At 48.1% G+C, this 14,719-nt stretch overlaps 1 protein-coding gene across 2 annotated transcripts; it reads right to left on the reverse strand.

Annotated features, from left to right (window-relative positions):
• Positions 1 to 5: 5 nt before the first annotated feature.
• TEX47 (testis expressed 47) lies at positions 6 to 13,687 on the reverse strand. Of its 2 annotated transcripts, none has more exons than XM_043524019.1 (7): positions 13,374 to 13,687; positions 11,400 to 11,469; positions 6,085 to 6,188; positions 4,219 to 4,283; positions 2,470 to 2,617; positions 1,781 to 1,940; positions 6 to 749 (listed from the first exon to the last, which is right to left on the reverse strand). In XM_043524019.1, the coding sequence occupies exons 1-7, from the start codon at positions 13,494 to 13,496 to the stop codon at positions 712 to 714; spliced, it is 708 nt and encodes a 235-aa protein (XP_043379954.1). In that variant the 5' UTR covers positions 13,497 to 13,687; the 3' UTR covers positions 6 to 711. The 2 variants fall into 2 exon arrangements, with proteins under 2 accessions (XP_043379954.1, XP_037767210.1); XM_037911282.2 differs by having other exon boundaries at positions 2,470 to 2,671; positions 13,374 to 13,681.
• Positions 13,688 to 14,719: the final 1,032 nt, after the last annotated feature.

Raw genomic sequence — 14,719 nt, forward strand, 5'->3', positions numbered from 1 at the left:
CCAGTTTCCAAATATAACTTCTCCATGCATTTTTGTGATCCACTGAAAACACAATAGGACTTCAATGCTGAGCTTTAACTGCTACTCTTTAAAGTGGCTACATCTGAGACCTGGTGCCTGTTAAGTATTCAACCACAAAGTATGGCTGAGTGCTCAACTGATCTATCTTTCATAGACTATGCAAGAGAGAGAGAATCCTAGGACTGGAAGGGACCTCAAGAGGGACCGTCTAGTCTCCTGCACTCATAGGCAGGGCGAAGTATTATCTAGGTTGTTTTCTAGACGTTTAATCATACTTGTATGATAGTCCTAATTTGTATTCTTTTGTATACAAGCTCATGCACTACCCCTGACCCTGCCTCTGAATTTTTTGGTATAACTCATGCACAGTGATTGTCACATTCCATAGTTTCACCCTGTCCTTGAAAGTCTGTCTATTCACATTTCATATGGCAGATAACACATGACTTACATTGAAGCCCTTTTCCTGACCCTCTCCTACTGCATAGAAGCTCCTCCTTCATACTTCCACTGGTCTCCAGGAAGAATGTCAGGTTAAAAGTGCATGGTCTCTAAAAGATAAGTGGATCCAGCCTTCATGGTAGCTTGTTCACTTTGTTACACGTAGAATTCAAGGGGGCCTTGAAGCATGTTTTGTAAATAATGAAAACATGACACAATGCTAAGGAGGAAGTACTTTAGTTTAGTGTATCATGGATACAAGTGACAAGGGGTAGGCCACACAGTTTCTGTGAGGAAGAAAAGATGAAAGCCTTAATCATTGAAATGGAATTGAGCCAATATTCATACAAGCAGCTGAAAGTGATTTCTTTAACCCCTACATCCTGCAACTCAAACTAGCTCCTATTAGTCAAAATATCAGACTAGCCCTTTGGGTTAATTGGGGGAACACGCTACCTCTTATAGGCCTTGTGGATTACACTTCAGTCCTGCAGCCCTCTAGTACTGTAGGGGGATAGGAGTGGTGTGTTTCAGAATGGCTTTGTCTCCCACATTGAAAACAAGCTTATTCTAATATAGGTTCTGAAGTAAGGCTTCCCCCATCTACTTAGCCTGACTGCTCCCCTCACATAGCAGAAAAGGTCTTGAGCATCCTTTCAGGAAAGCAGCTTGCTTTCCTAGCCACCTTTCCTGGCCGGACTGGGAGGGGCAGAGCTATAAGCAACATAGTGACAATTGCAGGGACCCGTGTCACTGTGATGAACAAAATGGGCAACAGTTCTTGTGAAACCACCTTCTGATTTTTCCTCTAAGACTGAGTTTTGCACTCTTCTCTCCCCCCCGCCCCTTCAATATGCACAGTTGGAGGGTCTAATCAAAAGCATTAAATGCCCACTCCTATTGAGCCCCTAAAAGGGGAGGAGATGGTGTTACCAGTAAGACTAAGCATCAGGTCAAGATTCTAATCTTGTGCCCCTCAGGCACACAATCACATGCTGCAGCTGGAATGAAAAGCTCATTACTGTACTTGTGAAAGGACAATATTAAATATTTTCAGAGGAGGTGGTGACTTCATGGAATAACTTTAAAAGGCAACATTTGTTTAGAAGAGTTCTTAACAGGGAAGGAATCTCTTGTTAATAGGTATACTCAATTACAGTAATTCTCCAGGTTCCACTACCTGTTAGCATCCCTATACTTTCCCATAAATTCACCATTATGTGAGCTAGAAGTTTGGTTCCATAGGGTTCACGTTTTGTACTATCTGCCCTCTAAACCATTCATCCCAACCAACTGCCTTGTAAAACTGCAGAAGTACCTGAAGCCATGGCAGACTGTAAAGGATTGTTATACATTTTCAGAAATGCTTCTGGACTCATAAATTCTTTTGCCTTGCACAAATAGTTAATTGTTTCTGCTGGGATTAGAAGTTCTGGAACAAGGGTGTGTAGATTGTCACCGAGTCCCTTACTGCTCACCTATGTGTGAAATAAAATTATAGTACTTCAGCGCAGTTAGACTTTTATGTTACAAATTCATTAAATACACCCAGGGCATTCCTATCCCCCAACGAAGGGAATGTGCTAAAGGAAGCATATCTGATTTATCTTCCCTATTTACAAGTGGTGTTCTTGCTCTGCTCGGAACAATGGATCAGGCTGAGCTGGGTAACCAGAATTTAGAGGGTAGCTTAGCCCATGAGGTTCAAGAATGAAATTTGTATGGTTTTCAGCTTGTTAATGCAGTCAGTGATGGACTGAAAAGGTGTAACCAGGGGCTGCACCAAACAAGCTGGTGTAGTTTGGAAGACCGAGGTTTGAAATAAAAGCCAAGTGTTTTCTTCATTCCTCTCACTACACCATTCTAGAGTCCAAGGAGAAAGGCAGGTCGATGCACAGCAAGATGAGACTAAACCAGGACTTATTTGCATTAGTAAACTCATATAGTTTTGAAAAAAGGTTAATTTAGAATAGTAACTTGAACATTCTATTTTAATGTAAGTTTCACCTTAAAAGTCTTTGAAAGGTATGTTCCCAGTTTGAGGAGGAGCGTAAGACATTCAGTGACCACCTCTTCTGTAGACTCTGATTGTGTCACATCTTCCAGGTATGTCACAGGCAGTATCACCATTGTGACATACCACTGCAGGAAGAGCCTGGTTGGGATGTTATGTGACACCACTAAAATCTTAATTTCCTGTAACAAAGCACTAAGTGAAGAAAGTTAGCTGTAGTCTGAATTCCATCATTCTTCTGTACTCATAAAAGGTTTCTGACCAGACATGGTGTATTTCATAAACTGGCAATGTTTGATTACTTGCATCATATGGACCATCACTATTTTTAACATCGTTTTTTTTTTTTAAACTTCCTGCCTATATTAGTGATCACCTAGTTCTATTTTGGATCTAACTATTGATATGGTCTCCTTATCTGACCACATCTTAAGGCTCTTATCTTGAAGAGTAATTATATATTGTGGGGTGTGGTTTTATATTTATATATTATAGATGTGTGGTTTTGATTGGTAAAAGTTTATACATCTGATGAGTTTGACTAGGACAGCAGTCAATTACAAAATGAAAGCAAATGCCTGAGATATTTTCAGCATGTTTATAGTGTCTCCTTTACTGCATCTTGTGCTGGGGTGTACTCTCCAAGCTGCCACTGCAAGAGCTGAATTAGGCCAGGTGGGCTCAATCGCCCAATTAAGCTGTGAATTGGGGATATTTAGGCTGTGTGGAGGGAGCTAATGAGAAGGAGGCTCAAGACTGAGGGAACATGCAGGGCTTTCATAAACCCAGGAGGGCAGCAACAGTGCGGGGAGCAGCAATGAGGAAGCCTGCAGGAAGGGAGAAGGAAGGGGGAGAAGATGCATGGTGGGTGAGCAGTAAAGTTGATATAGACACACACCTTGATTGCTTGTTGAGGGTCCTAGACTCAAACCCAGGGCAGAGGGCAAGCCTGGGTCCCTCTGCCATCTGCTGCAGAGTGGCACAGCCTGGGGCAGTGAATTGGAAGGCTGCCTGAGTCAATGCAGGAGTGACCCAGTTAGGGCAGTGGGTGTGAGGATTGCATGACACTGTTGGTGGCAAAAGGCTTTGAAAGACCCCCCTGAAGAGGGAAAAACAGTGAGCTGGGCAGAGGCCTGAGTCACGAAGCAGCATGCTGCAACTCTGAGTGGGAGGAGAGCTGCAACAAGGGAAGAGAAGAAAGGGGGTGCTGAACTAGGCGGAGCTAATTGCCACCCAGTGGCTAGTGGAGCACACAATGTCATAGCTGTTCTTGTTCAAAGCACAATTTGGAAACTGTATAGCCAAATTAAATGCTAGGCATTGGATCTCAGAGGGCAGGAGAACTGCAAACAACTGAAGTCCAAGGAAAACAGAGAAATTTCAATGGAGGAGTTTGCCAGCTTTCTTAGTACTCATTCCCACCTATCCAGTTTTGTATGGGATACTGAAGAGGAGGAAAAGAGCCATTCCTCCTTTCAAAAGAAAGAGGCATATGGCACCTGAAGAACAAGGAAGCATAAATACAGATGATAAATCTAAATGAGGAAAATATTTTTCACACTAAAATTAAAACGTAACCCACCCCATGGTCTCTCAGTGTTCAGCAGGGGGAAATACTAAGCTATTTCTCTCTAATAATTATACTGAATGCTCATTTTAACCCTAACAAATTCATTGTCATTCCTGCATTAAAAGTTACTTCCACATGAGCTGGTTTCTTTGAGCTCTTCTGAAACACTTACCTGGAGCCTTGCTTCTGGAGAGAAGCTAGAGCTTGGAGGATATGATATAATGTGCCGCTGGAGGACTGCAAAGGAAAAAGTGGGGTTGTTACAAAGGTTCAGCGTAAAAAACAACTGAATATAAAAATAACTGATCAGATGGTATTGGTGTATGATGAGCTTCCAAGCTGGATCATAGATGCTGAGGTGGGAACACTGCAAAGTTCAAGTGCTCAGCCAGAGCTGGGGGGCACTATTCCCTCTGGTACTGATGGACTCTACAGAGAATTGTTGTCCCGCCTTCTTCACTCAGAATTGCAAATTGGGGGCATTACTTGAATAGATTGGAACAACATGGACAGTCCTAGAGACAACTGATTCTCAGTCACTAACCCCACCAGTAGGGCTGTAGATTCATCACAGTTAACTCACACGATTAATTGAAGTTTTAATCGCCCTGTTAAACAATAGAATACCAACTGAAATTTATTACATATTTTTGGATGTTTTCTACATTTTCAAATATATTGATTTCAATTACAACACAGAACACCAAGTGTACAGTGCTCACTTTATATTTATTTTTTTTACAAATATTTGCACTGTAAAAATATTTTTAAGTTCACCATATACAAGTACTGTTAATGCAATATCGATCATGAAAGTTGAACTTACAAATGTAGAATTATATACCAAAAAAACTGCATTAAAAATAAAAATGTAAAACTTTAGAGCCTACAAATCCATTCAGTCCTACTTCTTGTTCAGGCAGTCACTCAGACAAGTTTGTTTATATTTTCAGGAGATAATGCTGCCCGCTTCTTGTTTACAATGTCACCTGACAGTGAGAACAGACATTTGCATGGCACTGTTGTAGCCGGCGTCACAAGATATTTACATGCCAGACGCGCTCAAGATTCATATGTCCCATCATCTTCAATCACCATGCCAGAGGATATGCGATCATGCTGATGATGGGTTCTGCTCAATAACGATCCAAAGCAGTGCAGACTCATGCATGTTCACTTTCATCATCTGAGGCAGAAGCCACCAGCAGAAGGCTGATTTTCTTTTTTTGGTGGTTCGGGTTCTGTAGTTTCCACATCAGAGTGTTGCTGTTTTAAGATTTCTGAAAGCATTCTCCACACGTCGTCTCTCTCAGATTTTGGAAGGCACTTCAGATTCTTAAACCTTGAGTCGAGTGGTGTAGCTATCTTTAGAAATCTCATATTGGTACCTTCTTTGTGTTTTGTCAAATCTGCAGTGAAAGTGTTCTTAAAATGAACAGTATATGCTGGGTCCTCACCGGAGACTGCTATAACATGAAATATATGGCAGAATGCAGGTAAAACAGAGCAGGAGACATACTATTCTCCCCCAAGGAGTTCAGTCAAAATTTAAGGCTTGAAAGTTTTACAGTTTTATTTTTGAATGCAGTTCTGTAACAAAAAAAAAAAATCTACATTTGTAAGCTGCACTTCCATGATAAAGAGATTGCATTACAGTTCTTGTATGAGGTGAATTGAAAATATGATTTCTTTTATCATTTTTACAGTGCAAATATTTGTAATAAATAAAATAAATAAATGGCATTCTATTGTTTAACAGTATGATCCAATTAATTTTTTAATCATGCAGTTAATCACAATTATTTTAATTGCTTGACCGCCCTAATTTTAAGGTTCTAGTCCTTTTCTTTAAAGCCTTAAATGAACTAGACCCTGAGAGCCTGCCTTGCACTACATTCACTACATCAGCTAGGGTTGACAGGGATGGTTGGACAGATAGCACCCAGGGTGTTTGCACAAGAATCAAGGATACAGCTTTCACTGTGGGAGGCCCACAAGCTTATAGAATGTATTACCCAAGGAGATTTACTTAACCTACCTCTAGTATATGAAGAATGGAGCTGGGATAGAGGAGAAGTAGACCTGAGACTGGTTCTCCGAGGTGGTATTTTAATATGTTCTGAAACAGTCTTTCATGGTAACCTTATTTAAAAAACACAGGATTGGCTGTCATGTGGGAATACAGTGTACAACTTCAGAAAACTAGCATTTCACCTCACCCTATGCTATAGTCATAATGTCAGAGGCCATCAAGAATGTGGTGAGTGAGCTGACTCTTTAAATCTAAGAAGAAACATTAAAAATAGTCATTGGCTTGGGAGTCTATTCTCTTCCTATAGGCAAAAGACTCCTAGATTTTTTGAAAATGGCTTTGCTCAAGTATCATATTCAGTAAAATTGGGGTCAGCTAATCAGACTGATTAGTGGCTAATATAATTAATATAACATTTCAGCAATAGGCTTAATCTTAACGTGGTTCACCTAAAACTGTTGTACTTGGTGTATTAGCTGAGGCATGTAGCAAAGAGTGCCCAGAATTTCCCCTAACAATTGTTGCATTGAATGCTTAGCTCTGTCTTTGTTGTTGTGGTTGTTTTTTTTAACTGTGCAGCACCCAAAGGCCATAGGGGTTGGGAATGCTTTAGAAATAACTCTGTGGGAGTTTTACAAATCCACATGGATAAGAATCCTTGCCTCTGGCTGTTGCAGCTAAATGTGTAGCTGTTTGATAAAGGCACCAATAACTACTGCATTCTCATTCATCAAGGTATTCAATAGACATACACTAATCATTTGGTTTAACAGAAACAGTCATAATTGAATGTACGTCATAGAATCAATCTCCTGCTCTGAAAATAAAGATCTCCCCGTTCCCTTCAGGGTTGCTTATTGATCGCTGTGCTCTCATTTGCTCCAGTATTTAGTACTAAGCAAGGACTTTTGACAAATGATAACTTTTTATTGCATTAGTATCTAACCAAATGGTAGGTTCATCTGTACTCCCACCCTGTAAATAGACTACTGCTTTATTGCCAGTCCATTATCTGTAGGTTACTTACCCTTTGTATGAAACATTTGCTATAACTGTGTAGTGGCTACAGCTTTGGACGGATGCTTAACAAAAAAAATGGAAAGAAAGGGGAGAAAAAAATAAAAAGCTAGGTATGGAATTAGAAGTGAGCTGTAGCTCACAGAAGCTTCTGCTCAAGAGGGTGATCAGGCTGACATCTAAGGGCTGCCCCTGACCATAGCAGCATAAATCTTCAACTGTTACACCACTGTGAATGCATCACAGTAACTGCTACTTTCCATATTTTATTTGAGTTCATGCCAAGTCTGATCTCTTTGAGGACAAAGCCAGCTCCCTCTGGTGTGTAACTGAAAAATCACCACCTACTGTAAAGGTAGAGAAGAAATGATTTAATGAATCACCGAAACCAGTACCATGGTGTGATAGCAGAAAGAAATGTCAACTACTTTCACACACTTCTTCTCCAGTTGGGGTTATGAAGTAATTGGTGTGTTGAGGGTTTGTTTTTTTTTAAACTGTTTGTATTTATCACTTGTCATACCAAAAAAAAAAAAAAAAAAAAGAAGGGTATGTTGAAAGGCTGCTATCTTTCTTTAACATATACTGCAGCCATCCCTGCCCCCTCTGCATACATGATGCATTGGATTTAAATCCAAGCGGTGCTGCTTAATTCACAATACTTAGTTCCATTGTCTTCAAAATAAAGTGAGGTCACAGTGCTCATCTTTTCCTTGTTGATGATGAAGCTGTGAAAACAATGGATTCAGGTCCTCTTCAGCCATGACGCTGGTGTGTGGCTGACAACAACAGACATGGCCCTGAGAGCTTTGTGGAGTTAGGAAGAAAGGGTTGGGAGGGTGGGAAACAGGCAGCAGCACTATAAAAGTGCGTCTTTTACCTGGTATCACAGGTTTGCTCTAGGTGTTAGGGGATAGGTATGCAGAAGAATTTATGGTTTATAATGGCATGAACGAGAAATGTATTTGTACAGCAAGCTTTGTTCTACCAGTCTCTAATTACTTCAGCAGTGAATAAACCTGGTCATGGTGATCATATAATTAATTCCTTTCAGGATCAGCAATATATCTGGACTTACCTTAAAGGCAGTTTAGCTTTATTATAGGAGCCAAAGAGACTGGTGTATTCTCCCATGCCAGGTCTGAAGTGGTTGTTATTTAAGTTGTCATTAAAGCTGTATTGGGAACTCTATCCTCACTTTTAAAAAAAAAACAGGAGTACTTGTGGCACCTTAAAGACTAACAAATTTATTAGAGCATAAGCTTTCGTGGGCTACAGCTACTTCATTGGATGCATTGAATGGAACATATAGTAAGAAGATATATATATATATATATATATACATACACACACACACACACACACACACGGAGAAGGTGGAATTTGCCATACAAACAGTAAGGGTATGTCTACACTACGAAATTAGGTCGAATTTATAGAAGTTGTTTTTTTAGAAATCATTTTTATATAGTCGATTGTGTGTGTCCCCACACAAAATGCTCTAAGTGCATTAACTTGGCGGAGTGCTTCCACAGTACCAAGGCTAGCGTCGACTTCCGGAGTGTTGCACTGTGGGTAGCTATCCCACAGTTTCTGCAGTCTTCGCCGCCCATTGGAATTCTGGGTTGAGATCCCAATGCCTGATGGGGCAAAAAACATTGTCGCGGGTGGTTCTGGGTACATGTCGTCAGGCCCTCCCTCCGTGAAAGCAACGGCAGACAATCGTTTTGCGCCTTTTTTCCTGAGTTACCTGTGCAGACGCCATACCACGGCAAGCATGGAGCCCGCTTAGCTCACTGTCACCGTATGTCTCCTGGGTGCTGGCAGACGTGGTACTGCATTGCTACACAGCAGCAGCAACCCATTGCCTTGTGGCAGCAGACAGTGCAATAGGCCTGATAACCATCATTATCGTGTCCGAGATGCTCCTGGCAGCCTTGGTAAGGTCGGTCAGGAGCGCCTGGGCAGACATGGGTGCAGGGACTAAATTAGGAGTGACTCGACCAGGTCATCCTCTTTAGTCCTGCCGGTAGTCCTATTGTACCATCTTATGGCGAGCAGGCAGGAGATGAGGATGGCTAGTAGTCCTACTGCACCGTCTGCTGCTAGCCAAAGATGTAAAAGATAGATGGAGTGTCAGTGTGGGAGGACAGCATGAGCTCAGAGAACATTTCATCGCAAGTGCGTTTTTTTCGCCTTCTAATCTTCACTAGCCTCTGGGAAGGAGAAGATTCTGTGATCCTTGAAACACATGCAGCTGGTGGAGGAAAAAAAAAGGGACAGTGGTATTTAAAAAGACACATTTTATAGAACAATGGGTACACTCTTTCACAGTAAAACTTGCTGTTAACATTACATACATAGCACGTGTGCTTTCATTACAAGGTCGCATTTTGCCTCCCCCCACCACGTGGCTAGCCCCTCCCCCCTCCCTGTGGCTAACAGCGGAGAACATTTCTGTTCAGCCACAGGCAAACAGCCCAGCAGGAAAGGGCACCTCTGAATGTCCCCTTAAGAAAAGCACCCTATTTCAAACAGGTGACCATGAATGATATCACTCTCCTGAGGATAACACAGAGAGATAAAGAACGGATGTTGTTTGAACGCCAGCAAACATACACTGCAATGCTTTGTTCTACAATGATTCCCGAGTACATGCTACTGGCCTGGAGTGGTAAAGTGTCCTACCATGGTGGACAGAATAAGGCTGCCCTCCCCAGAAACCTTTTGCAAAGGCATTGGGAGTACATCCAGGAGAGCTGCGAATGCCAGGGCAAATTAATCATTAAAGATGCTTGCTTTTAAACCACGTATAGTATTTAAAAAGGTACACTCACCAGAGGTCCCTTCTCCGCCTGGCGGGTCCAGGGTGCAGCCTTGGGTGGGTTTGGGGGGTACTGGCTCCAGGTCCAGGATGAAAAACAGTTCCTGGCTGTCGGGAAAACCGGTTTCTCCGCTTGCTTGCTGTAAGCTATCTTCCTAGTCCCCAAAACCTGCTTCCGTGTTGCCTCCATCTCCACTGAAGGAGTCAAACAACACGGTTGGGGTAGTGGTGGCTGAACCCCCTAAAATGGCATGCAGCTCATCATAGAAGCAGCATGTTTGGGGCTCTGACCCGGAGCGGCCGTTTGCCTCTCTGGTTTTCTGGTAAGTTTGCCTCAGCTCCTTAAGTTTCACACGGCATTGCTTCGGGTCCCTGTTATGGCCTCTGTCCTTCATGCCCTGGGAGATTTTGACAAACGTTTTGGCATTTTGAAAACTGGAACAGAGTTCTGATAGCACGGATTCCTCTCCCCATACAGCAATCAGATCCCGTACCTCCTGTTTGGTCCATGCTGGAGCTCTTTTGCATTCTGGGACTCCATCATGGTCACCTCTGCTGATGAGCTCTGCATGGTCACCTCTGCTGATGAGCTCTGCACTCACCTGCAGCTTGCCACGCTGGCCAAACAGGAAATGAAATTCAAAAGTTCGTGGGCCTTTTCCTGTCTACCTGGCCAGTGCATCTGAGTTCAGAGTGCTGTCCAGAGCAGTCACAACGGAGCACTCTGGGATAGCTCCCGGAGGCCAATACCATCTAATTGCATCCACAGTACCCCAAATTTGACCCGGCAAGGCCGATTTCAGTGCTAATCCCCTTGTCGGGGGTGGAGTAAGGAAATCGATTTTAAGAACCCTTTAAGTCGAAAAAAAGGACTTCGTCGTGTGGATGGGTGCAGGGTTAAATCAATTTAATGCTGCTAAATTCGACCTCAACTCCTAGTGTAGACCAGGGCTAAGAGGCTAATTAATTAAGATGAGCTATTATCAGCAGGAGATAAAAAACTTTTGTAGTGATAATCAAGATGGCACATTTAGACAGTTGACAAGAAGGTGTGAGGATACTTAACATGTGGCCTCTTACAATTTGTATGGCAAATTCCACCTTCTCCATATGTGTATATATCTATCTTCTTACTATATGTTCCATTCAATGCATCCGATGAAGTGGGCTGTAGCCCACGAAAGCTTATGCTCTAATAAATTTGTTAGTCTCTAAGGTGCCACAAGTACTCCTGTTTTTGGTTTTGTTTTTTGGGGGGGGGCGGGGGGGGGGGGGGGGATTGCGCATACAGACAAACATGGCTGCTACTCTGAAACCTCACTTTTTAAATGAGCTATATAGAACCCAGGACAGCAGCTGTTTCTGCTGGGTAGCCCTGAAATTTCTGCTACTCCTCACCTACCAGAGTCTGCATCCCCAGGGCAAGTATCTTACAAGTTAAATAGTCAAAAGGCAGATTGATGAAAAGATGATATTGTACCTGTAACCTCTCGCCTGTCTGCTCTTTCTGATAGCTTGGCAACAAAAAATAACCTGTGCAGCAGGAACTTCTAGCCAGGAAAGAAAACCAGACACGTTTACCTAAAAGCTGTTATTCACTGGCACTGATCACTTTTAACTGTGTACTACTCAAGTATTTGAGCACTTCCTAAGCATCGATGAAGTTAACCTAACAACTACATTGTAAAGAAGGGAAAGAAAGGAAAGAAGTAACATGTCCAAGGTCACACTGCAAAGGTGGGGAAGAGGTGGGACCAGAAAGGAATCCAGACTCTTTAGGGGCTGATTCTCCACTGTTTTGCAACTTATTTGTAGTACCATCCTACCTAGGAGCCCTCATGCAGTTATTTATCTCTGCGCAAGATGGGTGCAATCCACTGCTAGTCTGGCCTGGTAGCATTGTACATTGTCTTGCATAGGGGTAAATGACTGCACAAGGTCATAAAATGGAGAGAATCAGGCTCTTTCTTTCTCCCATTTGGCTAAATTATTCAGTTTCAGAAAGCTCTGTCTGTGGGAGCAAAATGGCATTGCAAAGAAAGAGACCTACCTATAGCTGGTGCATGAATTTATCAATCTATCATCTCTCTACAAAACATCCTGGTCCCCACTCGGAGACCCAAAGCGGTGACTCCAGCCCCCACTAAGGCTCACAGGTACCATGGAGGAGTGAGTTAGAAATAAGCTGGGCCTTGTTTCTGTACCAGGCAGCAGGGAGTCAAGGGCCTGGCTGGGAGTGGTGCCAGCCGACAGGCTCCAGCGAAGAGGGTGTGGGGGGACAGAGAAGAGAACCGTGGGCCTGAGGGTGTAAGATGGTCTATGGGCCCCATGCAGCGATGGGGCTCTAGTGGGGAGGGGGGTGCAGGGACAAGCCACTGCCTCTGGGGCAACAGCTGGCCTGCTTCCTCTGACAAAAACAGCAGAAGCTGCAGGACAGCCCCCCGGTCTCCTCTACTGCCACCCACCCCTCCCTTCTTCCCCTCCCCCCAGCCTCCTCCACCTCTCACCCCCTCCTCCACTCCCCCCACATTGCCCAAACTACCACCCGCCCCTCCTCCAACTACCCCCTCCCCCAGCCTCCTCTACCCACCCACCCACTCCCCAATCTACTCCAGCCCCCCACCTCTCACCCCCTCCCCTCCTCCAACTGCCCACCTCTCTCCCCCTCCCTCCCCCAGCCTCCACCCCCCCACCCCATTCCTCAATCCCCTCTCGCCTCCACCCCCCCACACCCACACATTGCCCGACCCCCCCACCCCATTCCTCAATCCCCTCATGCCCCCTCCCCCCAGCCTCCACCCCCCCACACCCACACATTGCCCGATCCACCCCACCCCATTCCTCAATCCCCCCTCGCCCCCTCCCCCCAGCCTCCACCCCCCCCACACCCACACATTGCCCGACCCCCCCAACCCATTCCTCAATCCCCCCTCGCCCCCTCCCCCCCACCCCCCCACATTGCCCGACCCCCCCACCCCATTCCTCAATCCCCCCTCGCCCCCTCCCCCCACCCCCCCCCCACTCCATTCCTCAATCCCCCCTCGCCCCCTCCCCCCACCCCCACACATTGCCCAATCCCCCCTCGCCCCCTCCCCCCACCCCCACACATTGCCCGACCCCCCCACCCCATTCCTCAATCCCCCCTCGCCCCTTCCCCCACCCTCCACCCCCACACATTGCCCGAGCCCCACCCTATTCCTCAATCCCCCCTCGCCCCCTCCCCCCAGCCTCCACCCCCCCCACACACCCCCACATTGCCCGAGCCCCACCCTATTCCTCAATCCCCCCTCGCCCCCTCCCCCCAGCCTCCACCCCCCCCACACACCCCCACATTGCCCGAGCCCCACCCTATTCCTCAATCCCCCCTCGCCCCTCCCCCCAGCCTCCACCCCCCCACATTGCCCGACCCCCCCACCCCATTCCTCAATCCCCCCTCGCCCCCTCCCGCCCGGACCTTGAGCTGCAGCCGCCGCTTCTCCTCCAGGGCGCCGAGCAGGTTGCTCCGCGGGATCAGGGCGGGCACCAGGGACTCGGCCCGGACCGACCCCTTCGTCCGCGACGGGTGGGCGCCCGACATGGCGGCCCCGAGCGCCCCGGAGCGCGGCCGGGCGGGGGGGGGCGGCCGGCCCGGTGCCGTGACCCGCGGCGGGCGGGGCGCGCGCTCATGCCCGGGGGGGGGGGGGGGCGCTGAGCCCTGACGCGGGCGGGAACTAAGCGCCCCCGGCCGCCGCCGCTGGCTCTGACCAGCCCCCCCCACCCCCGCAAACCCCAGTAGCCGCTGGCCCTGACCAGCCCCCCCCCCCCCCCCCGCAAACCCCAGTAGCCGCTGGCCCTGACCAGCCCCCCCCCCCGCAAACCCCAGTAGCCGCTGGCTCTGACCAGCCCCCCCCCCCCCCCCCGCAAACCCCGGCCGCCGCCGCTGGCTCTGACCAGCCCCCCCCCGCAAACCCCGGCCGCCGCTGCTGGCTCTGACCAGCCCCCCCCCCCCGCAAACCCCGGCCGCCGCTGCTGGCTCTGACCAGCCCCCCCCGCAAACCCCAGTAGCCGCTGGCCCTGACCAGCCCCCCCCCCCGCAAACCCCGGCCGCCGCTGCTGGCTCTGACCAGCCCCCCCCCCCCCCCGCAAACCCCGGCCGCCGCCGCTGGCTCTGACCAGCCCCCCCCCCCCCCCCGCAAACCCCAGTAGCCGCTGGCCCTGACCAGCCCCCCCCCCCCCGCAAACCCCAGTAGCCGCTGGCCCTGACCAGCCCCCCCCCCCCCCCGCAAACCCCAGTAGCCGCTGGCTCTGACCAGCGCCCCCCCCCCCGCAAACCCCAGTAGCCGCTGGCTCTGACCAGCCCACCCCCCCGCAAACCCGGGCTGCTGCTGCTGCCTCTGACCAGCCCCCCCCCCCGCAAACCCCGGCCGCCGCTGCTGGCTCTGACCAGCCCCCCCCCCCCCCGCAAACCCCGGCCGCCGCTGCTGGCTCTGACCAGGCCCCCCCCCCCCCGCAAACCCCGGCCGCCGCTGCTGGCTCTGACCAGGCCCCCCCCCCCCCCAGCAAACCCCAGTAGCCGCTGGCTCTGACCAGCCCCCCCCCCCCCCCCGCAAACCCCAGTAGCCGCTGGCTCTGACCAGCCCCCCCCCCCCCCCCCCGCAAACCCCAGTAGCCGCTGGCTCTGACCAGCCCCCCCCCCCCCCGCAAACCCCAGTAGCCGCTGGCTCTGACCAGCCCCCCCGCCCCGCAAACCCCGGCCGCCGCTGCTGGCTCTGACCAGCCCCCCCCGCAAACCGCAGCCGGCGCGGGCTCCTGAGGCACGGG

This window comes from Chelonia mydas, chromosome 10 (genome assembly GCF_015237465.2).
Source record: "Chelonia mydas isolate rCheMyd1 chromosome 10, rCheMyd1.pri.v2, whole genome shotgun sequence".
NCBI classification, from domain to species: Eukaryota; Metazoa; Chordata; order Testudines; family Cheloniidae; genus Chelonia; species Chelonia mydas.